The sequence below is a fragment of the Thamnophis elegans genome, chromosome 4 (assembly GCF_009769535.1).
Source record: "Thamnophis elegans isolate rThaEle1 chromosome 4, rThaEle1.pri, whole genome shotgun sequence".
Taxonomy (NCBI): domain Eukaryota; kingdom Metazoa; phylum Chordata; class Lepidosauria; order Squamata; family Colubridae; genus Thamnophis; species Thamnophis elegans.
In genome coordinates, this window is record NC_045544.1 from 55,710,573 (window position 1) to 55,734,527 (window position 23,955).

Below are 23,955 nucleotides of genomic sequence, written 5' to 3' on the forward strand. Positions count from 1 at the left end.
ACCTATGGCACACATTAGCCTACAGGTAGGCATGCAAAGTCCTCTCTGTGGGCATGCATGCCATTGCCAGCTGCTCTTCTGGTTTCCGGCACGCACTGGAAAACAGCCTGATAATGGCCAAAAAACCAGGCCATTTTCCAGGCTGTTTTCAGGCCTTTTTTCAGCCCAAAAAACAGCCTGAAAACAGCCAAAAAAATAGCCAAAAACCAGGCATGCATGCGTCGGCCAGCTGGTCTTTGGGTTTCTGGTGCTCCCATATGCACAAAGACCAGCTGATCGGTAGGCATGCACATGCCAGAAACCCAAAGACCAGCTGGCCAGCGCACACATGCACACTGGTCAACTAGTCTTTCCAGTGCTCTGGCACACACACATGCATGCACATGCATGCACATACACACATGTTTCAGTTTGGGCACTGGGTGCCAAAAAGGTTTACCATCACTGCTCTAGAGTGACATTAATAACTTGAAAAAGTGCAGTCTCCCTCTTTTTCTATGGCATGGCTAATGCTTCAATGGCAATAAAATACACATTACATATATCATCATCCATCCCGTCTATCTATCCATCTATCTATCATTAAGAAGATGGTTTTCAGCAATATTCTGTTTGTGTCACATACACCAAGAGTATCAATTTGACTTCCTAATTAATCCAGAACAAGAGATTGCCCAATGATTAGCCTGTCTACTCCCTTTTCCATTGTCAACAGCAGTAACCAATCAGATGTTCTGAATATACACAAGCAGGACATGAAGTTTATGCAGCATTTAATATTAATGGCAGTTTTCTGTTTAGGGAGATCTCATTTAATAGCTACCAACTGTTTGTTTCTTTATTCCACAGCCAAAGGCTGGACACAAAATATTCACTGTATCTATAAGTGGGGATCTAAACTCAGGATTTTATTTCTTTCCAATCCTTTCAATGAATTAATGACAACTACAAGAGCTATTAATTACTGTAGAATAGAATCATCTATTAATAGATTAATGGAGTTTAGGTGGAGTTTAGAATTTGGTCTTTTAAGTGCATTTATATAGTTATCAAAAAAAAAAAAAATCCTAGTAATTCTTGAAATTGCCAACTAATAGTCACCATCACAAACATCAAGGGTTGTCCATTTAACTTAATTTATTTTTTTTAAGTTGAAACTGGGAAACAATTCAAATCATTCTGAAGACTGGTGGCATCACTACTGCCAAATCGCCTCTTCCTACCTGTCTTCAACATATATAGTTTTTGTAAAGAAACATTAAGAGGAAGCCTTTCCTAGTTGGAGTATATTTACCATGATAAAATGCATGTCAAAGCAATCTTCTGTCAGGAGGTAGTACAGTTCCATATTCTTACATCAAATCACATTTGATTTAAGAAAATAGGTTCCCTGATCATTCTGCCATGGCAAAGAGAATAATTCTCTCCCACAGTGTCACATTTCTATATACTTCTTATACAACCCTTCTGCTTCCCTCCTAGTTTTGTTCTCATTTGATTGTTTTATCCTGCCTTAATACCGCATGAAGTGTAGTAAATAAATATAAAGTAATAAAGGAAGTCAAGGGAATGAATACATAGTATTCCTTCCTCCTCTTATTTTTCAACAACCACTCTGTTGGGCTGAGACAGACTGACTGCCTAAAGTCACTTCTCTCAGTATCAATGTCTGCAAATAATTGGGCCTAAGTTATCCCTGTTTGTATTATTTTTGCAAATACATGTATAGATGTTGTTGCATGAATTAGAGATACCAGAAACTCAAAATACATTATATAAAAAACAATGATTAGTTTGGATTTCTTAAAAAACCACTCTGTACACATTAAATAGATATATGATTTCTTTTTTTAAAAAAATCACAGTCTCTGTGACTTATATGTGTCTCATATTAAATAAAGGTCAGCAATTGCTTCTGGAAAAAAGCATACAAATTATTTTTTCGGTTGCAAAGAATGAAAGCAGATTTTATGTTCAAATCAGAGTTTGTCAGCAAAACACTTTGTGAAACGTACCACTGGAACAAATTCAAAGGATCATACTCAGTATCGATTGCCATCTCAAGAAAACCATAACTGAGATGAAGCAAACCGTGAATCTCCCCATTAGGAGGCCTTTAGGAGGTTCGGTTTTGTCTTCCATACCGCTTTACACTTTGTGGGTTTTCCTTTTAACACATTGCCAGATCAGTCACAACCAGATGGTTGCAGTGTGCATGACATAATAAAGCAGTAGCTCTAGGCCTCACTTGATCACTCTTGCCATTTGGAGAGAGAAAGCACAACTTCTAAAGCATTCTGTCCTACTTATATAGCTCAGACTATGCTGCTGTTTCGTTCTTCACTGCAGCCATAGTGTCCCCAAAGAAAATACTTTGCAAATCCATGATAAAGGAATATACCTGGTTGGAGAAAAGGGGGGGTTGTTTGTTAATTTCTTTAGGAACTGGTTTTGTCAATGAAATAAGCAGATGTGTCCCCAAAAATGGGTGCAACTTGCCCTTGCCTTTGCTCTCAATTTAATATACTTTGCTCAACAGTTTAGCAAAGAGATTCTACCTCCACCCAAATAAAATTATTAAGAGTACAGAGAGACCAATTAGATCAGTGAAGTAGTACTTAGGTTGATCACTTATTTCCCTGTGTAATTTTCCCCTTATTTAAATCTCCTTGAAGCTCCTCTTTGTATAGATAAACTGATAAACTGCAGCTCTTTAAGGTATGGACAATTGTTTATAACTTAAGGAACTTATGTTATTGAGATTCCTATGATACATCTCATTTAGCCCTCTTTGTCCCCATAACTCTGTTGAGGCTCTTAAAAGAAATCACTACATAAGTTTTATTTGTGATTTTTTTTAAATAAATAGGAATGGAATAGGATAATGTTTATATTCATGTATCATTTATTTTATTATTTTATGCACAAGACATTTTCTTAGTAGTTTACACACAGCATAGCCATTACTACCTAGATTGGAAAATCACTAACTCAACCTAATGCTATATTTCTCCTGGAGAAAATTTACTGATGTGGTTAATAAGAGTTGACACTGACTTGAAAGCACATAATAATCATCAGTCAATGATAATTAAACCATCAATATCTTTTTTGAGGGAGAGGGAGCAGAAGATAGATGAAAGAGAGAAAGAGAGAGGGGGAGGAGCTTACATTTAGAAAACAGATCACTTTCAATGCTATAACACTGAGTATTGTCAAAATATGGCATTATATCATTTTCATTGCTCCCAAATGCCAAACGCAAAAGGCAGGACTCAAACTGTGACTTGAGTACAGCACTGCAATCATTACAACTTTTACATAAGAATAATCTGCACATTTGTGAATTGTTAAAGGAAGAGTGTCACAAACATAATCATTTCATTAGAATAAATTGGAAATCCCAACTATGGTTTTAATCCAATGAAGCATAGATTGTGAGTAACTCGGATGTCAATCTCTGATACACGTTAGTAACACAGCTTCTCTATTGCTACACTACAGCTGCACTTGAAAGAGAATAACTAGCCTCTCATTATTTTGTTCAGTTTAGTTTCTCCTTTTGTGCAGAAGTTGTAACAAAGTTCTTCGTGATCTGAGAACTATTTTGGCAGATAAATTGAGGATTTATTGTATGCCTACTATGCACCATATGCCTACAAAAGGAGTTCCAAATGGAATTAATTACTAAGTATTTAATACAGTAGTAATTGTATTGAATATACCTATACTAGTTGTGCTGTGCAGCTATATCTTATATAAATCATTAAGATTCGGCATCCCATTTACACTCAGAAGCTAAGCAGAGATGGGCCCAGATAGCACTTGGATGGGCAACATCTACTCAATAGCAGAATTGTAATCTATTCTGCAAGAAGGCAATGACAAGCTGTTCTCATTCTGCTGTATAGAATGTTGCAGGGATATATCTGTAAAGTTAGGAATGGGACACATTAGACACTTTTGGTGTGCCTAATATGCAACAGGCTTCTTTATTAATCTGGAGAAGGTCTCGGCCATTGGATTTTATTTTTCTACTGAACGGTGGTCATTAGTAGTCAGAGGAACGTTTTGGTATTTCATTGTGTCAGGAAAACTACACGAAGAGAAAGAGCTAAATTCTTTTGTTATTTGCAAAATCCAAGACAGCAACATCTTGTGGCTGCCTTGAGAGTAAGTAAACAACTGTATAGTAAAGGCTGAAATCTGAGAAAGAGAAAGCTAATGAGGGAGGGAGGGAGGGAGGGAGGGAGGTGGGTGGGAGAGAGACAGAGACAGAGACAGAGACAGAGAGACAGAGAGAGAGAGAGAGAGAGAGAGACAGAGACAGAGACAGAGACAGAGAGACAGACAGAGAGAGAGAGAGAGAGAGAGAGATTGTTGCTCACCTGCTAGCCAAGATCTGACGCTGGGGCGGAGTAGATCGGAAGAAAAAGAGTTTCGTCCCACCACCACCCTCCGCCAAAGAGGCTCCTCCTTTCCAGACTTATCCCGGCGAATTTGCGCACGTGTGCGCGTGTATCAGAGCCAGCTGTGTGAGCACAGGTGTGCGCGCGCGAGCACATCTGAAGGGAGAAGAGGCTCCAGTGGGTTTATTCCTGCAAAGACTTTCTTTCTGCACTTCTTTCTCTTTCTCCGTTCTCCCCTCCCTCGACCTCCTTCTCCCTCGGCGCTCGATGGGGGGGAATGCGGTGGAAACCGCAGAAGGAGGCAACGTTTCCCCAGGGCTTCAGCTTCAAAGTGCGACGGGTCCTTCGCTTCTCTCTCAGCCGCGTCAGGCAACTGCAGGGACCCCGTCCTCCTTCGGAAACTGACTAAAGAGAGCGTTGGATGGGACTCCTGCCTTGGGTGGCTTCCTCGCCCAGGAGCGCGGCTTCGCACCTAACTAGGTGGTCAGCACCAGGGACAGCTCCCGGCGCCATTCTTCCCGTGCCTCCATCCTATGTTCTGACTCCTGGCGCTTGCTAGCCAGACTCCAGGCGATTAAGGTCGGCCACGATTATGGAAGCGGAGAGTTGGAATGAGAGCGAGCCCAACAGCACCCAGCTTATTTGCGATGGACCCAATGGGACCCTTGGGGAACGAGGAGGCAGTTTATGTTCTGGGGTCAGCCCTTCCATGATAACAGCCATAGTGATCATGGCCCTCTATTCCGTCGTATGTGTAGTGGGGCTCTTTGGGAACTTCTTGGTCATGTATGTCATCATCAGGTAAGAAGACTGGCAGCGGGGAGGAGCTGCCCGAGTGGGAGGGAAAGCAAAAGGGCTGCTGAAGCAAAGTACGCACGGAGGGAGGCTGGGGGATTTGATGATGGTGGTGATGATGATGATGAGACCACCAAAGTCAAGGAAATGGTTCTGTAGTTGGCTCTATTGAATCTGGACAAGCTAAGTAGCAGAGAAAAAGATGTGTGGTTCTTCTCTTGCTAAAACCCCAAAGGCTTTGGAGGGGGGTTCTTTCTCTCTCCAGAAAGAAATTATTGGTGGTTCTTCCCCTAATTCTCCCCATAAAAGCAAGCTAAACACATTTGGGATCAAATCCTACTAAATAGCATAATAGAGTCTCCATATATTGTTACATGTTTCGGGTAAATGATTATTCCTGATTTCAGTCCCAGAGGATTGATATAGCATCTCCATCCTGGCAAATACAAAAACACAAATTTGATTGTCAACTAAGTGCATTTTTAAGATCCAAAGACATTTTGAAAGCAGCAGTTCTTCTAGGATGATTCTGAAGAATAATTTCTAATTATGTGGTAGAAAGGATATGGGCATTTATTAGGAAGTAAGAGACTGAAAATCTTTGCTTAATATAACTATGCTTTGCTTAATGTAACTACAAAAAAATGTGTGCTTTGGGGAGAAAAAAACAAGCTGTTTCAAATGAGCATTTGTGCAGCATAAGCATTCAAGGCAAGCAAAAGTTATTCGTGTTAATAAAGTTGTTTATGTGCCTGAGAATAATGTAAAAAAAGTTTAAATGATTAGCTCAGACTATTTCTGCAACCAAAATCCAAATCAGATATAATGAAATAGAGTATAAGAGGTATACAAGGAAGTGAAATATGTTAGAGAGGCATTGGAATCCACAGATACGAATTGCAGAGCAGTTCCAACAATCATATCAGATGTTTAGTTTCCTATTTCTTTCTTCAACTGATCTTGGTGCCCAAAATCCCTTTCTTTGTATCATTTAGGAAATCATACTAAAAGAATCTAAATTCATTTTTCCAGCAAGAGTATTCCTCAGCCAAAGAAATGGAAAACGGGCCTTCTTCTACAAAGATAATTATCCATTGAAAGTTTCTGTAGCGCAATCTGCCTCATATTTAAGCATATTGGCTGTTCTTAATGAAAGGACCTATGTTCTTTGTATGTTTTTAATAGGTGTTTGATGTTAAATTGGATTTGTTTAATGAAAGCCAAGTAGAGGAAAAAATTTCTTCTAGCATTTCACAAATGTTTCAGAGAAATGAGTTACAGTCAATATCTATGGGAACACAGCACCATCTATTGAAATGATGGATAACAACAGGTGGAAACTGTTGCTTCTGGGAACCAAGTTGGGAGGGCGAAAGAGTTTTTTGCCTTAAGAAAAAAAGAGGGGGAAGAAAGGGATGTTTACTGTCCAAAATTTATCTCCTTTTTTTTCAAGGAAAAAAAATACCTTTCTATCTTTCTCATCTCTGTTTTAAAGTAAGGTGAGCATTCATTCATATTCAAATGCAACACATAACCACAGATTAAATATTGGGGGATGGGAGTTCTTGCCATACTTTAGAATACTAGAAGCTGGCACTTCCAATCTGGTGCCAGTTATTTAATTCCTTATCTTTGCTGCCAGCAGGACCGTGTTGGCTGGCAAAAAGCTATGCTTAATGCATGTCGACAGCATCATCTGAAGTGAAGATGCCAACAGGCATAAGTAGCATGTCTAGGCCATTCTATGTCATCAATTTTCTATTTTTCTTTTCACTTGATGCTGAACCTTTTGAAGTTACTGAGTAGGCTTTGTTTTCCTCTGACTACATGTCTCCCTCCTGCTTTAGCTCTGCTTGGAACAGGAACAGAAAACAATTGGAGACATTTTCCAATTGCGATTCCTATAATGCCTCGCCATTAAGCAGGCTGGTGGGTATTCAGATTCAATAACTGAATGAGCCCACATTTCTCCTCCTTGCCTTAGATGACTTGGGATTTCCTCAATGGGTCCATAATGGCTATAGAACTATTGACACACTTCTCTTTAGCAGTTAGATTACTATCCTTCTAATTAGCCTTTGGATGATTATACAGGATTCTCAATGATGTCTTGTAGTAATTAAGCTTGTAGTTGATATTGCAGTAAAAGTGATTGATAGAATTATTGCAGGCCTAATTTGTTTCCCCTCCTTGCATAAGATAAATGCTTTTAAAAAGTTGTTAGGGTACCTGAAATATCCAGGTTCAGTTCTCCACTAAAATGGAGTTCCCATCTACACCTTGTTTCAGTGGTGGGATTCAGCCAATTTGCACCACTTCTGGAGAACTGGTTGTTAACTTTCTGAGCAGTTTGGTGAACTGGTTGTTGGAAGAAATCATTAGGGCAGAGAACTGGTTGTTAAATTATTTGAATTCCATCACTGCCTTGTTTCCTTTCACTATTGCCCACTGATATCCTCCATTTTTGAGGATAGAATAGAGTTCTTTGAAGGCGGGGTGGGGAAAAGCGAATAAAAATATAAAGAAATAATTGTCAGTTTCCTAACACAAGATCTTTTTTCAGACATATAGGCAAGAAACTGAGAGATCAGATTTAATCATATGTCCATTCCCTTTTCTGACACTGATGAGAAATGCGTCTCTGAGGCTATCATGGCCATGGTATGTTACATGGTTTGCCAGAAGGGGACACCAATTCTCTACAATAAATAAATAAATAGTTAACTTCCAGTAGTTAATATTTCCAGTTTCATAATCTGTCTACACTTTATAGGAGACCATTTTCATTTCTGATTAAACCAGGAAATCACAACAGGGAGCAATTAGAACGTTGGCTAGAGATTTGATAGCTCTCTCCAGGGATGCAATTACAGCCTATAATGCTCATTGACTGTTGTGAATGTGTGCTTTACAGACCTTTAAACTAGCAGTCAGAAGTGATTTCAAATGTAGGTTGATGTGTAAAAGAAATAGGAATTTTAGAAATATTCAGAAAAGAGTAATATGGCGCACAATTAGTAATTATAAAGCAAGTAGGCCTGGAATGGAATGGGTACAAAATAACCCCCCCCAAAAAAAAAATTCAGAAATGAAAGTTGAATATTGACATGGAGTAATCAGATCCACATTTTAAATAAGTGTTGATATTTAAATGGCATGTGACACTGAAAAGGAGGTAGCTTTCTTCTATTTAAAAAATCAATAAGAAACCACCACAGGACAGAGCATGAGACATGGGAAAGGACTGCTTTAATGTCATTGCTACCATTTGCCTGGCCAAGTAAATTTTCCATCAGTGGAAACAAATATTTTGGACTTGCATCTCTTTCTTCTAGAGGAGAAAGCAATTTTGGAGTGGAAAAGCAGCCTTAAGGGGAAAGGATCAAATAATCCTTTCTCGTTCCTTCTGCTCTAATCTCCCTTCCTTCCTGTTCATCAAGCTATCCATGACTGTTTTTCATAATGTTACCAATCAGTTCTATAGAGGGATTGCATTTACAGTAAGTTTTATCTTCCCCACAGATATATGCTAAGACATAAGCTTCACCTATGATACCTCAGCTTTAAGGTTTGCATGATGCTTGAGTGTGGCTTACTTTATACTAGCAAGATGTAATAAAGGGTGGCAATTCCTTTTTTGTGAGTGTCAGTAACATTGTGTGTAACTGAACATGTGTGCATTCATATGCATGCATCTAAAATTCTGTATAAATGTTTGATAATGTCCCGTTGATTTTAATTTAAAAAAACTGCTAAATCATTTTCTTATAGCCATAGCACTTGGATCAGTAAGGGCAATGCCCACAATTGTAGGATAGAACCATACTTACAGATTTATTTCTGAGAAATATGGAATGCTATGTCAAATAATTTAATGGTGATATGTGCACTGGGCTAAAAATTCTATTCTGGACACTAATGAAATGAAATGTTTACTTGTGTTTCAAATACTTGCTGCAAATTCAGCAAGGATTATCCTAACAGCCTAGCAACTGTACAGTATGCATATTGGTTTTGTGGAAATATGCTGAAGTCACCAAAATTCATTTAGATTAATGTTTAGGATGTTTTGGTGCAATGCTGGTAAAAATGACTCTTGTGCAAGGGTGCATAGAAAATTTGTAATTCAGGATAGGAGAACACTTTTGAATAATAGTATTTCATCATGTCAACTATAATTAAATCATCGAAATATGCTAATACATTCTGTATCAATCATTAATTAATTCACAGTATTAATTCTGGACTAATTATTTGGGGATAAGCATAACAGTGCCATTAGTCACAATATCACCCTAGAAATCAAATATTATGCCTTGGGACATTAATATTTGAGAATAAGAAAGTAAAGATCAGTTGCATTGATGCCCTATTCAAGAACTTCCCAAAGGCAACTACCGGTAGATTGCATTGACAAAAACAGGATGCCAGACCAGACTCCATACACCTTTGATCTAATCTAGGAGAAATAAATGATGGAAAGGGGGGGGATTCATGTAAACCTTTGCCTAAATTTAACAGATGTCTTGTGACAAATCTAGAGACCTCCTTATTCCCTTCAAAGTGAAATAAAGAGATTTCTATTCCTTTCCACTTCTTATGTCTTGGTAATCTAGATCAAAAAATGTTCAAAAACCAAGATCTGAAGTGTCCTAAATGAGCTGGCAGGTTAAGTCACTTCCTTCATTTCATCTTTGAAGGGAATAATGAGATCTCTAGATTTATCAGAAAACATCTGGGCAAAGGTTTACATGATTCCCCCATCCCCCTTATCCATCATTTATTTTACCAAGGTGAGTTAATAGTGGTATTTTTAAAAGTACCTAACCCATGGGCTATATATTGCTTATGTCTGGTTTAGATAAAAGTATCTCTGCTAGAAGCATGATCAGATTCTCCAGTGCCTTTTAAATCCTACCCACAGGAGGATGTTGTGCATTTATATTGTTTGCTCTGCCACTATATACTTGAAAACCCACTCTGTGTATCACACTGTTACCTAACACAGCAAAATCATTTTACATGCCCTCAATCCCTCATTTTACTTCTACTTCCTCAAGAGACATACCTATGGCTGTGGCTAATGTTATTTCTTCTAAAGCTCAAAGTTACCATCTGGCCCAAGGAAATAAGAAACACATAAGACATAAAAGCTCACATCATTTCCTCAGTCAGTAATACAGTCCTAGGGTTGTTTTCATTATGACACTGTAACACATATTTCACTTCCCTTCTTCCTGTGTATCTCAAAAGCTCCATGTGAAGGTATATCTAGAAGATACAAATGAATCCTTGGGAGGCCTTGTCATGGTAGCTTTTGAGATACGCAGGAGGAGGGGAAGTGGTAAACTGTGTGTTGCTGTTGCAATGTCACAATGAAGACTCTGTCCATGGCATATTGGTGGATGTTGTTGTAATGCAAATATGAAAGGATGGAGCTTGTATCACTACATACACTTTTCATTATTTTAGCCTCATCATTTTGATTGGGAACAGACCCATATACTTTGAGAGTTAGACTCCAACACTGCCTTGTTGTTGTTGTTGTTGTTGTTGTGTTGTTAATTGTGAAGTCATGTCCGACCCACTGTGACCCCATGGACAATGTTCCTCCAGGTCTTCCTGTCCTCTACCATCCTCTGGAGTCCATTTAAGCTCATGCCTACTGCTTCGGTGAGTCCATCCAGCCACCTCATTCTCTGTCGTCCCCTTCTTCTTTTACTCTCAATCTTTCCCAGCCTTAGGCTCTTCTCCAGTGAGTCCTTTCTTCTCATTAGGTGACCAAAGTTTTTGAGTTTCATCTTCAGGATCTGCCCTTCTAAAAAGCAGTCAGGGTTGATCTCCTCTAGGACTGACCTTGCAGTCTCTTAAAAATATATTTTTTTAGTAATACATAGATTAAAATGGGCATGACTTGGATATTATTCTGTAAAAGCAGTAGCTCACAATTTAGATTGGCATTATATCATATAGGCTGTTTTTTATTTAAAAAATGTAATTCATGGCTATATTTAAAGGCACTTTTTAGAAGATCTCAGATTTCAAATAATTCCAATGATGTTTAAATGTTAGGTTTTAATGACAGCATTGCAGCCTACTGAGAATTCTGAACTTGATTTCCCATTATAAATTGCAGAGAATATAGGTTTCAAATAGACATGGACACCATGGCTAAAATGTCATTCCACCACCACCACCACCACCACCACCCTCTTGTTTTGCATGTACATGCCTTGGCTCAAAACTGAACCATACTAACTTGGGAGAGGAGTTCAGCTAAGGACAGAGAATGCAAATTATATGGCATCCAGAGTTCCAATGAATGAAATTCTACTCATGGGACACACCCATTCAAACAGAGCGGAAGGGAATTTCACAGATTTGTGCTTCCTCACAAATTGTTCTTGTTGAATGAAGAAGCTTTTGGAACAATACTGGTGCAGAACTGTATAGAATGGAAGGATTGGGGAAGTCACCTTTCATTGTTAAAGCCTCCATTACAACTCAGTTCTTTATTCATAGAGGTTCTGTGAGTCAGGAAAAGATAATTTGAATCTAAGGGAAGTTTAGTTCTTGGCATTCCATTACAGGGTAACATTTTATAAGACAGGAAGATATATTGATGAGTTACATAGGCCATTTCATCCAATATTACGTTTGCAAGGACATGTATCCAATGTCTCTTGAAATCTCACAAGTAAAGCATGATATTTATGACCCACACAACTGATTTTATCCCCAAATGATAAAGAGGATAATTCTGAGTATAAAATTTCCAGATAGTAATAGCAAAACATGGACTCATCTTCCATCAATTTATATCATACCTTTTTAAAGCCTTCTGAGGCAAAAGCTATAAGCATATCTTGTAGTAACAATTTTGATGGCTGAATTCATGCATCATGTTAAACTGTTATGCTTTTGGCAGAGCAACTGTAGTTTCTAAATGATATTTTATGATTTAAAGTGTTGTAGGATTCCACAATATTGCAATTTATTTCAGAAAACAAACAAAATCTGGCTTAGCACAATCTTGAAACTTGAATTATTACCGACATGTCTCTGTCATTCTGTCTCTCTGTCTGTGTTTCTGTCTGTGTCTCTCTTTGTTTCTGTCTGTCTGTCTGTCTCTGTCTCTCTCTCTCTGTCTCTTTCACTCACTCTTTCTCTCTCTCTTTGATCTGATGAATCTACTGTCCATTTGGGGTAGGGGGGGGCTCAATCCACTTAAATTAAGGACAACTTACTAATTGCATCAACACACAGTCTTCCAAAATAAATAGGCCTTTGAAAGACTATTTATGGCAAGGTTTAGGCAAAGGTTTACATTATGAGATTTGGAAAAAGATGATCTGAAATATGGACTAATGAAACTGAATGGGCCCTTATACTGTGTGATACACTGCTTAAAATTGTACAGGAAGATTCTCTAAAGCAGGTCATTCCTAAAACATGAAGCACTATAAAAAAAAGTATTTCCAAGGACTTATTTCAAATACGGTCAGTATCTTGTCATTTCCTGGGACTAGGAGACCAGCATCAAAGCGTTCTGCCTTGTTTTTTTTTCCTTTTAGTCATCTTCCGCGGAAGTCACACATAAAGTTCATTGTACAACTTATTGGATAAGCATAACAAAGTTTCTATGCCTTACCCACCACAAAAGCTTCTGGAGGCAAGTTGTTCCACTGATTAATTATTAATTCATTAATTGTTCTCACTGTCAGGAAATTTCTCCTTAGTTCTAGGTTAAATCTCTCTTTGATAAGGTCCCAACTGGTACTCTTGTCCTTTTCTCAGGGGCTTCAGAGAATAGAATAACCCCTCCACTCTGGCAGCCCCTCAAATATTGGAAGACTGCTGTCAAGTCATTCCTAGTCTTTTTGGGGGGTGGGGTGGCCTAATATACCAAGTGCCTGCAACATTTCATCGTGTGTATTATCCTCCAGTCATTGTTATTGTTATTCTCTATACTCATTCTAGAGTCTCAACAGATTTTTTGGTATCAGGGTGACTCAAACTGGCATTGGCCTCCCTCCATGTAGATGTAGTTCAATTGAGGAATTCATATTAAGTTTAGTTGGTCATCCACTTATGAATCTATCTGGTGATGATACTAACTAGCACATTTTTTTTTAATTCTTATCACAAAGGTCTCTTTGTGGTCCACTAATGTGGTCATTTTGTCGAAGACTCCAATAAGGTTGGTCTGACATGATATGTTTTTGGCGAATTCATGATTTCTACATAGGTTTTTGCAGATCCATTGCTTGATTATCCTTTCGAGGATCTTGCCAGATTTCCCTCAGTGCATGACTGCACTGCTACAATTTCAATGAATAAATACATTGAAGAAATATTGCCTGTCATTTAGCTCCTGTCATAAATACACAACAAGACCCATGAAACAAAATTGTGAGAAAGTAATGAAGAAAAAGTGTATTTCTATATAAAAACTCTGCTCATAGGATACCCATTTTCAAATACAACTCTTGGCTCCCTTATCTTTTCCTATTCCAACCTGGCAGCAATAAAATAATATATGCATTGCTTTACAAAGAGGAAGTCATATCTACCTTAACAGACTGCCACAATTCTTTCTAGGAGAAAAAAAAGGACAGTTTACTAATATAAAACAGACAAATGGAATACGTCTGAACCAATTATAAAAATGCAATATGGAGAAAATGGGGAAGAGCATTAAAATGGTATTTATCCATATATTTGTTAGATTTATGTTCTATTTTTTCCTCCAGCAGCTTCATCCTACACCCACCCACCCCCCAAAAATCCACTAAACTAATAGGTAGGTTGAGCTGAAAAAAAGTTGATTAGCCCAAAGTCACCAACTTTTATAGCTTAGGGTAGATTTCTTTTAGTGCAACACACACTAAGCCAAAAGTCAAAAGTATTATTATAATAAATAGAGATTATATATATATATATATATTATATATATATATATATATATATATAATATATATTATATATATATATATACACACACATATACACATACATACATACATACATACATATATATATACACACACACACACACATACACACACATTATATTCTTAACCCTCAGTTATACCAGCATAGACATAATTAGCTACTTTGGCTAGTGAGTTGTGATAGATGCTATTCCTTTCATATTAAATGGAATTGATTTTGCAAAATAGGTTTGCTTGCTTCTTTGTCTTGGGTATGTAAGGAATTCAGTTTTATGACTTAAGAAAGGGCTAAGGGGAAATGGGTCAATTGATGCATCATAACTTTGCAGAGTCTCAAGTAACTAGGAAATGGATATGGCAAGTAATGGAATAATGGCAAGCTTGTTAAATAAGGATTTCCCCAATTGCAGACATAATGTATTTCTTTTCAACCCACTAATTTCAGGCAAGATTCCAAGGAAAGTAGAAAGCCTCCTCCAATCCAATCTACCTACCTTAGTAATTTATCTACAGGACGAGAAACAAAAAGTTTAAATTACAAGGAAATAGATTTTGGTTGGAGAACAGGAATATTTTTCTAACGATAAAAGCTATTCAATAGTGGATATGACTGTGTCAGTAGATGAAGGGTTCCCTTTGCTAGAGATGTTTAAATTGAAATCTCCAACGTCCCTTCCAACCATCCATTCTATGATTCTAACACTGTCCAGTAGATTTTGTGAATCCCTCTCCCACTTTTTTTTTGCTGTGTGTAAAAATACTTCAGCTTAACTATCTGATGTTTTTTAAAAAACCATTTCTATAGCAGGATGAAATTTCTAGGTATCATAAAACAAGAAAGGTGGGGGAGGAAGAGGAGATGGTGATAAGATGGTGGTGATGATAAAAGTCTCCTGTGCAAGCCAACCTACTTTTTTCTCTAAAGAAAAATATATTTTCTCTAAAGATGAGAGAACATCTGAATATTCTCATTCTGTTGAAAAGCAAACAAAATAAATTAAAACAAGGTGTACTTTTCCTATGCTAGTGAAAAAATTAACCTTAGACTTTAAAGCAGTTAATTTCTTATTGCTCCAAAGTGAAATTGGTTTTTCTTCTCTTAAAGACTGAAGAACTGAAGGATGCAGTCAAATTAATTTGCATTGGGTCAAGATGAGACAACACCTGCACAATTTAATTTGAAATAAGAATATTAATGATTCAAGACAAAGCATAGGGCAATGAAACAAGAAGGATTCAGGGAAGAGGACCAACAGCTAAGTTGTTAAGATGCAAACTGTACTGCTGACCCTAATTCCTATATTATAATGCAGTGAAAACATATTTGTGGATCTTAGAGCTAGGAAGGATGAAATGTTCCAACCATAAATTTATTCTTAGATTAGAAAACCTCAGGAAACTGACAAAAATGCTGTTAAAGAAGGCTTCATAAATATTCAGATTTTAGAATAAGATTTTATCTATGTAAATCTAACTCGGGGAATATAGGTATTGATTTTAAAATTTTCTTGCTAGTAGAATGTGGTGTTATCTCTGTTTGTCTATTTAAAAATATATGTCAATCATAAAAACAAACCCTTCTCATTCCTGTGGGTGGTATATGTCTTCGTCAATCTCATGTTCTCTGCGAGAGACCTGGGAGTTTGAAGGTTCTCTGTAGTATCTTAGCTGTTCCTAGCACTGCAATCTTTTGGACAGAGAGGTCTAATGTTGATCTTTGGATCTATTGGAGCCACTCTCTCAACTTAAGAGTCACAACCTTGAGTTCACTAGAACCACTTTGACCTTCTTATACTTCTTCTTCCTGAGAAGAAGTCTCTTGGCATCACTACATCAATCACAACCACTGTCTTCTGCTCCTTATCTACTACCATCATGTTTGTCTTGTGTGGTAACACCCTGCTTCTACCACAATATACCTGCCTGTGTGCCTGTCTCTGGAAGGCTACCATAGTCTTGTTATTCTCCATGAACTTCTGCAGAATCTTCCATCTGGACTTGGGAGGGACTAGCCACTATGCAGATGTTCCTGTACAAAATACCAGCTTATAGTCTTCCTGCTTGTATCTTACACCCTGCCACTATTTGTTGGATTGTCTTTGAGGTCTTTCTACACAGTCTGCACCAGATCCTGTCTGGTGTGGTAAAGACCTGCTTCTATATGCCTATATTAAGGTGCTTAATATTATAAGCACCTTAATATAGTACTAATATTATCCTGTCTGATGTGGTAAAGACCTGCTTCTATATGCCTATATTAAGGTGCTTCTATATCGTGGCATGACAAAACCACGCTCGTCAAAATAGCGGTGATAAAACTGTGTCGCTAAAGCCGCGACGTCATCACCGTGTGTCATCATCACCGTGACAACAGCGCGGCAACAGAAGGGCTCTTTAAAACAGCGTGGCGTATAAACTTAGTAGGGATGCACCTGTGATTAAACGACATATTGTATGTGAAGATGGGTTTCCCCCCCCCCCCCTTTTTTCCCCATCTTCTCCCTTTCCCATTGTTGTCTGTGTAATAAAAAATAAATAATAATAATTTAAAAAAAAAACAGCGTGGCGGCAGAAAGCCGATTTAAATTAAGGTAAGGGTTAGGATTAGGTTTAGGGGTTTGCTTTAGGGTTAGGTTTAGGGTTACGTTTAGGGTTACGTTTAGGGTTAGGTTTAGGGTTAGGTTTAGGGTTAGGTTTAGGGTTAGGTTTAGAGTTAGGTTTAGGGTTAGGTTTAGGGTTAGGTTTAGGGTTAGGTTTAGGGTTAGGTTTAGGGTGCTGAGTGCTTCGGAAGGCGCAGATTTGCCCTCCGCAATTATGTCATCGCGGTAGGGTCGCATTTTTCCTTAGCGCTTTGAATGGCGCGGATTTGCCCTCCGCACTTATGTCGGCGCGGATAAGGGCTTCGCGGTTTTGTGGTGGAACCCTTCTATATTAAGGTGCTTAATGCCTAGACTTGTGTTGCTATGAAGCCACTTCAATTGTAAGAAATAGGCAATTCAGTTTCTTATTCTTTGCAGTAATTGTTAAACAAATTATTTTACAGGGGGGGGTTGTATATAAATGTGCTTAATTCTTTGTGCAAATGCTGTGCTGAGATAAACCAATTTTTATGATCTTTTGATACTAGTTTTGTTTGCTACACATCCTATTGAAGATCTGGGTTTTAATATCATGACACAAAAACTTTTTTTGCCTTAAGAGATGATTTAATGTTAAAGTACTGTGTATGTAAGATATCGTTAGACAAAGGAAAAAAATGAAGTAGTTTTTTTTTTTTTCCTGAGATAGAGAAAGAACTGGCATATTTACATGGTGGAAAGACCCTTCTTATTAAACTTTCTGTGTTAATTAAAAACCATGTTGTTGATTCTTTATACAAAAATACAGTGAGATGCTTAACTCAAGGGAAGCTCTGTCTTTTGCAGTTGGGTTAACTCAGTGTTGGCAAAACTTTTCGGCACTGAGTTCCGAAACAGGAGCATGTGCACCAGGAAGATGATCTTCCAGTTTATGGTGCAGGCATGTGCACCAGCCACCTGGTCTTCTGGTTTTTGGCACACATATGCACGCAAAGACCACTGGCCAGTGTGCAAGTGCATGCCAGAAACCGGAAGAGTGGTTGCTCTTCTGCTTTTCAGCACTCCTGTGTACATGAAGACCAGTGCACTGGAACCTGGAAGAGCAACGGGGACAGCTCGCATGCCCAGAGAGATGGCTCTGCTTGCCGTTTCTGTCATGCGTGCTATAGGTTCGCCATCATGGCGAATTACTAGCCTATTGTAGCAATGTGATCTCTGTTCAGAGTTTCATGCCTCAACTTTGTTGATTTTTTTTTAGATATACCAAAATGAAGACTGCCACCAACATTTATATTTTCAACCTTGCCTTGGCCGATGCCTTAGCAACAAGTACGCTGCCATTTCAGAGTGTGAATTATCTTCTGGGAACATGGCCATTTGGTACCACTATTTGTAAGATTGTAATATCCATAGATTATTATAACATGTTCACAAGTATTTTCACCCTCTGCACCATGAGTGTGGATCGCTACATTGCAGTTTGCCACCCGGTCAAGGCTTTGGATTTACGCACCCCTCGAAATGCCAAGATTGTCAATGTCTGTAACTGGATTATTTCTTCAGCAATTGGTATACCAGTGATGGTGATGGCAACAACCAAAGAGAGCAATGGTGAGTTAGAATTTCTTTTCCTGACTTCGAATGGACACTATACAATACAATAGCAGAGTTGGAAGGGACCTTGGAGGTCTTCTAGTCCAACCCCCTATACCACATCAGACAAATGGATGTCCAACATCTTCTTAAAGACTTTCAGTGTTGGGGCATTCAAAACTTCTGGAAGCAAGCTGTTCCACTGATTAATTATTCTAACTGTCAGGAAATTTCTCCTCAGTTCTAAGGTTCTTCTCTCCTTGATTAGTTTCCACCCATTGCTTCTTGTTCTACCCTCAGGTGCTTTGGAGAATAGTTTGACTCTGTCTTCTTTGTGGCAACCTCTAAGATATTGGAACACTGCTATCATGTCTCGCCTAGTCCTTTTTTTATTAAACTAGACATACCCACTTCCTGCAACCGTTCTTCATATGTTTAGTCTCCAGTCTCCTAATCATCTTTGTTGCTCTTCTCTGCACTTGTTCTAGAGTCTCCACATCTTTTCTACATTGTGGCAACCATAACTGAATGCAGTATTCCAAGTGTGGCCTTACCAAGGCATTAAAAAGTGGTATTAACACTTCACGTGATCTTGATTCTATCCCTCTGTTTATGTAGCCTAGAACTGTGTTGGCTTTTTTGGCAGCTGCTGCACACTGCTGACTCATATTTAAATAGTTGTCCACTAGGATTCCAAGATTCCTCTTACAGTTACTACTATTGATCAAGGTACTACATATACTGTACCTGTTCAAGTCTGTCAAGGTCCTTCTGTATCTTAAGCCTACCTTCCGGACTGTTGGCTATTCCTGCTAGCTTGGTGTTGTCTGAAAATTTGATGAGTTCCCCATCTATCCCCTTGTCCAAATCATTGATAAAGATGTTGAAGAGTACTGGGCCTAAAACAGATCCTTGGGATACCTCACTGCATACTTCCTTCCAGGTAGATGCAATTCCATTGAGGACTACACGTTGAGTGCGGTTGGTCAGCCAGTTACGAATCCATCTGGTGGTGATACTGTCTAACCCACATTTTTCTACTTTATTTAGTAGTAGGTTATGATCTACTTTATCAAATTCCTTACTGAAGTCCAAGTAAATTATATCAATGGCATTTCTCTGGTCCACTAATTTTGTCACTTTGTCAAAGAATGAATGCAATAAGATTAGTCTGGCATGATCTGTTTTTGAAAAACCCATGTTGGCTTTTGGCTATTACTTTGTTTACTTCTAGATGTTCACTAATTCATTGCTTGATTATCTTTTCCAGAATCTTCCCTGATATTAAGGTCAGGCTGATAGGTCTATAGTTTCCTGCATCTATTTTTTTTTTCTTTTTTGAAGATGGGAACCACATCAGCTCTTTTCCAGTCCTCTGACAGTTTCCCGGTGCTCCAGGATCTCTGAAAGAAATAATTCATTGGTTCTGAGATCTCGTCTGCCAGTTCCTTCAGAACCCTGGGGTGTAATCCATCCGGTCCTGGTGATTTGAACTCGTCTGTCAGCCTCTGCTTCACTTGCTTGCTTTCGGTTGCCATGGAAATGGGGGACATGGTATTTGGGATGGGAATAATTAGGACAGGAGGATTTGTCAAGGGAGTTTTGTTTGAACCTGGTCAAGACCAATCATCCTGCATACCAACCTGATGATGCTACTTGGAGATGCAACCAACATGACACTTAAGGGAGATGCAGATTGGGCAATGGGGTGGGGGTTGTTGGAGGGAGGGGACTAGGCAAAGGTTTGAGATGTATGATTTCGCACTTTTCTGCCTCAGACCTTGCTTTACTTTGCTGCTATCTGTTCATAACCAGTAAAAGTACTTTTAATTCCATAACCATTGGAGTGAGAGGTTTCCTTCTTGGTTACTGAGGGAAGCATACTTGACATCGTCTAGGGTAGATAGGTGCTCATTTACAATTTCTTCCCTATTTCAACTTGTGTTCCTAATCTGATTTTTATGATGCTGTTTTTGGTAGGTTGGACTGTTTTTTCCCTTGGTGTAAAGACAGATGCAAAAAATGAGTTAAATAGTTCTGCTTTCTCCCTGTTGCTTGTCACCTTCTTGTCATTTTCTCCCAGCAATGGACCAATTGTTTCCTTAACTTTTTTCTTGTTTTTAACATGTTGGAATAAGCTTTTTTTGTTAGTTTTTACTTTTGTGGCAACCCTTTCTTCATTGTGAGCATTAGCTGTCCTCACTTCATCTTTACACTGAATGTTTCTATTCTGACCTAGGCTTCACAAAATCATGGCAGTGTCCTTGTCCCCTTTTTATTAAGCTAATGTGAATTCTTCTCATTCACATCCAGCAAAGTCCCGGCAAACAGTCTTTCAAGGGTGAATTTACACCCTTTACACTGTGCACACCCCATTTTGGGCCTAGTAGGCCTCTCTGTATTTACCTGGAAGCCAAAACAGGGTGTGCAGGGACTCCTGAAAGGAGTGGGACAGGAAGGGGCGGGGTCATCCAGCAATTTAACAATTGGTTCACCCACATTGTCCCGAACTGGCTGAATCCCACCACTGTCCCAGAGGTGGATCTTCTCTGCCATGACACCCTTTTTCTGAAACATTCCCCTCCCCTGACGTGAGGCTTGATCCTACCTTACTATCATTTAGGAAATTCCTCAAAATCTGGTTCTGTCCTAAGGTCTTTGGGAACTGGACACAATACTTGCTCTCTGCCTAGTTTGCAGATTTTTTAACTAATATTTTTATTTTAACAATTACTTTTTATCATGAATGATGGTTGTTTTATTTGTCAGCTGTTTTATTCAATTGTTGTACATCACCCAGAATCTCTTAGTATGAGATGAGTGGTCATATAAATTAAATAAAGAAATAAATAAATAAATACATATATCATACATACATACATACATACATACATACATACCGTATTTTTCGGAGTATAAGATGCACCAGAGTATAAGACGCACCAAGATTTTGAAGAAGCAAATTTTAAAAAGTTTTTGCAATCTGCAGACCTCCCAAAAATGCTCCATTTTTTTGCGAAAATGGGTGCATTTTTAATCAAAAAAAGGCTATGCATAGCCTTTAGGAGGTTTGTAGAGTGCTCCGGGGACTGGGGGGGGGGCAAAAACTAGAAAGAAATGGCCAATTTTTTGCAAAAAAATGGGCTGTTTTTTGTCAAAAAAAAGTGCATGCATAGCCTTTAGGAGGCTTAGAGAGTGCTCCTGGCGACTGGGGGGCAAAAAAACATTTTTGCTCATGTTAGCCCTCCCCAGCCCCCAGGAGCACTTTGGAAGCATCCTAAAGGCTATGCACAGCCATTTTTGCAAAGGGGGGGGGTCAGGAGGCCAAAATTGCTGTATTCAGTGTATAAGAGGCAGCCAGATTTTCAGCCTCTTTTTTGAAAAAGGTGCATCTTATACTCTGAAAAATATGGTGCATACATTCATACATACATACAGTCAGTCAGCTTTGGAAGCCATATTAACACCAGATGCTTCCACACTGCTACATTCTTGCGCCTGGGAAAGTAGGAGTGGGGATTTAGTAGAGGGAATGTAGTTAGACATAACATTCTTCTTTTCAGTCAAGGTCATGGCATTCATGCAACTGGAGGAGGAGTGGTTGGAGTGATGTCTCAAGTTGGGATGAATTGGGATTGGACCATGTGATGGATGACTGATGGATGCAGCGGATGGATAGGGACTTTTGACTTATTGAGGGAAAGCCTGGTATTCTCAGATTCAGGTTTGATGTTCCTGTATACCTACTCTCATAAATGGGAGCTTTGAGAAAATGCCTGTCTCGCAGTTTCATTGGTGTTGGGGTTTTCAGGAACGCTGACATATACATATACATACATATGCATTTTTAGATTATGCAAACTGTTACCTTTCCTCTTAATGGTGACAGTAAAAGTCTGAACACTTTTCTAATGGGAATAGGTTTTCACAAAACAAAGATTACAAGTAGGTTTCATGTTATGTTACATAAAAGCAATTGTTAGTTATCTTTGTGCTTGTGAGGAGGTGAAGGGATAACAACACTGAAAGAAATTGCCCTGATTTGCTTAAATTCATTTGTTTTCTTTTAATTTCCATAGGATCCATTGATTGTACACTTAAGTTCTCGCATCCAGCCTGGTATTGGGAGAACCTACTGAAAATCTGTGTTTTCATCTTTGCCTTCATCATGCCCATCTTAATCATAACGGTCTGCTATGGATTGATGATTTTACGTCTGAAGAGCGTCCGAATGCTCTCCGGCTCCAAGGAAAAGGACAGAAATCTTCGGAGGATCACCAGGATGGTCCTTGTGGTTGTGGCTGTTTTCATTGTCTGCTGGACTCCAATCCATATTTACGTCATCATCAAAGCCTTAATCCACATTCCAGAAACTACTTTCCAAACCATCTCCTGGCACTTCTGCATTGCATTAGGCTACACAAATAGTTGTCTCAATCCCATCCTTTATGCCTTCCTAGATGAAAACTTCAAAAGATGCTTCAGAGAATTCTGTATCCCAACCACTTCAACCATCGAACAGCAAAACTCCACCCGCATCCGCCCACACCCGTGATCATGCCTCCAGCGCCCATACAATGGATAGGACTAACCAGCAAGTATGACTAGAAGTGGAGATGTCAACCTTGGAAACAAGAATTCCTCCTGGAGATGACATGAATTCTGAAGTCACGGTCTTGACTGAATTGTAGCTTCTGGAAGTTTTATAAAATTCTTCCAATTTATGTTCCCTGGCTGAGGTGATACACAAAGATGGAAAGACTTATCCAGATGCACTAGGGAGGTTGCACCAGTCCGACTATGATGATGGGGAGCTAGAGAACCCCTCAAGTTGCTTCTTGCATGGCCAGACTGAGTCTGGATATCATTGTGTTATATATATTCAATATGCTGAAAACAGAAGAGATGCTTCAATTGTCTTTGCTTACTGAATGCTTGCTACTTTAGCATTCTAGAACTTTGTATATTTAGAAATTTCTTATACCAAATCAGAGCATTGGTCTATGTGACCTATATGAACTAGTTGCTGCCTCATAACCAGTTCTCCAATATTAGTAGTCCTGCAATTACAGGTAGTCCTCAACTTACAATAGTTCATTTAGTCACCGAAAAAAGTGACTTATGACCATTTTTCATATTACAACTTTTGTAGCATCCCCATGATTAAGTAACCAAAATTCAGATTCATACTTATGACCATTGCTGTGTCCCAAAGTCATTTCCTTTTGCAACTGCAGTTGTGGTCATAAGTCAAGGACTACCTGTAATAGAAAGTTAGTGCAAATATATACATGCAGTCCTCAATTTGCGATCACAATCGGGACCAGAATTCCCATTGCTAAGCAATGTAGTTGTTAAGTGAATCATGTCCGATTTTATGAACTTTTTTGCTATGGTTGTTAAGCAAATCATTGCAATTGTTAAGTGAATGCCGTGGTTGTTAAGATAATCCAGCTTCCCCCATTGACCGTGGGAATGCTATGACAGTCGTAAGTATGAGGACTGGACAATCTTCTCTCACTTCTGTTTTGCAAATGCATGTCTGAGAAAAACAAATTATCCTGGGCATAATAAACAGCAATATTTCAGCTCATGATCAAAAGAACTCATACAGGTAACAAGCTT

The 23,955-nt window shown here is 38.7% G+C and overlaps 1 protein-coding gene across 1 annotated transcript; it reads left to right on the forward strand.

Annotated features, from left to right (window-relative positions):
- Nucleotides 1-224: 224 nt before the first annotated feature.
- OPRM1 (opioid receptor mu 1) lies at nucleotides 225-22,934 on the forward strand. The gene is given in 5 exon segments (XM_032216421.1): nucleotides 225-240; nucleotides 5,129-5,210; nucleotides 17,996-18,348; nucleotides 22,410-22,872; nucleotides 22,874-22,934. Coding segments are annotated over 4 exon segments (948 nt in total). The 5' UTR covers nucleotides 225-240; nucleotides 5,129-5,139.
- The last annotated feature ends 1,021 nt before the right edge of the window (nucleotides 22,935-23,955 follow it).